Genomic DNA, 1,174 nt, shown 5'->3' on the forward strand with positions numbered 1-1,174 from the left:
AACAAACCACAGTGGGCTCTGAGTTGAAAATCCTGCTGCTGTGCTGTGCACAGCCAGTGAGGCAGGAGGTGGTGTGTTGGTGCAAGAAGCCAGCAGCTCCTGATGCCCACAGGACCAGGCAGCACCTCACTAGGAGGCTTCCAGGCTGTCATTTCACAGCCAGATCCATCTGTGGCTGCAGAGGGACATCATCTGGTTTCCACTAGAGTGTACATCCTGTTGTCAGCTCAGTCTTCTCAGCACATTGCTGAGGAGCAACCTGTGAGGAGCAGGCAGACAGTGCCCCCTTCCTCCCACACCCCCCCGTGGCATGAAGGGGACTTGCCCAACTCACCACACAGCTCAGAAATCACTTAAGAACTCCCAAATGTGAGTAAAACCAACCACACACCTCAGCACACCTGCAAGGTCTGCCCAGAGAGTAATGCAGCAAGGGAGAGGAAAGCAGTGGGTGCTAAAGCTGGCAGAGAGACACTCACCCTCTAAACACAAACCCTGGGGTCCCCCCCAAGTCCTACAGGTCTCCCTAGGTGCTGTTAGGAAGTGCTGTTTATCTACCACAGGGTGGTGGCCTGGCCAAAAGCCTCACCCAGAGTGGCTTCTCCAGGCCAGCAGCAGGAACACTGCTGCCCAAAGGGCTTCGTATTCCAGGTTGGCCAAAAAGCACATCTTCATTTTGGTTTCTACCCTGCTCTTCTCCACCAGCCCCTCCATGAGCAGTGCAGCTGCAGCCTGGCAGAGGAGCCAGGTCACCACCTGGTCAGGTCTCAGGCTCCTGGATCCCAGGATGCTGCCACCCCAGAGGCTGAGGTGAAGCACGTTGGCAGCCACTCGAGCAGAAAGTCTCTGCAAAAGGAAGGAGAGGGGAGATTAGCTGATGGCACACGAGCAGTTTGGAGCCTCCACGCTGCCAAAAGTCCTCCAGGCCTCCTCAGAGGCTCCTCACAGTGCCTGTGAATGAGAAAGCTCTGTGTGACTGTTGGTGTCAGGGAACTGCACGTGAGCCCCTCTCAGTTCAAGGTCCAGTCCCTGGAATCTGCTGAAATTCCCAAACCCAGCCTGAGGGAGCTGTCAGGGCAAAGTGATCACAGAATGGGTTGGGTTGGAAAGGACCTTAAAGATCACCCAGTTCCACCCCCCTGCCATGGGCAGGGACACCTCCCACTCGCGCAGG

The 1,174-nt window shown here is 56.4% G+C and overlaps 1 protein-coding gene across 1 annotated transcript in view; it reads right to left on the minus strand.

The window, feature by feature from the left end:
* Positions 1-585: 585 nt before the first annotated feature.
* The window catches only part of PINK1 (PTEN induced putative kinase 1), a gene marked incomplete at its 5' end in the record, with an annotated part of 8,823 nt that continues 8,234 nt past the window's right edge, over positions 586-1,174 (minus strand). Inside the window, 1 exon segment of the mRNA XM_008938431.1 lies at positions 586-846. Coding sequence (XP_008936679.1) covers positions 586-846 — 261 coding nt within the window.

Source organism: Merops nubicus, unplaced genomic scaffold (genome assembly GCF_000691845.1).
Source record: "Merops nubicus isolate BGI_N331 unplaced genomic scaffold, ASM69184v1 scaffold22334, whole genome shotgun sequence".
In the NCBI taxonomy this organism is placed as follows: domain Eukaryota; kingdom Metazoa; phylum Chordata; class Aves; order Coraciiformes; family Meropidae; genus Merops; species Merops nubicus.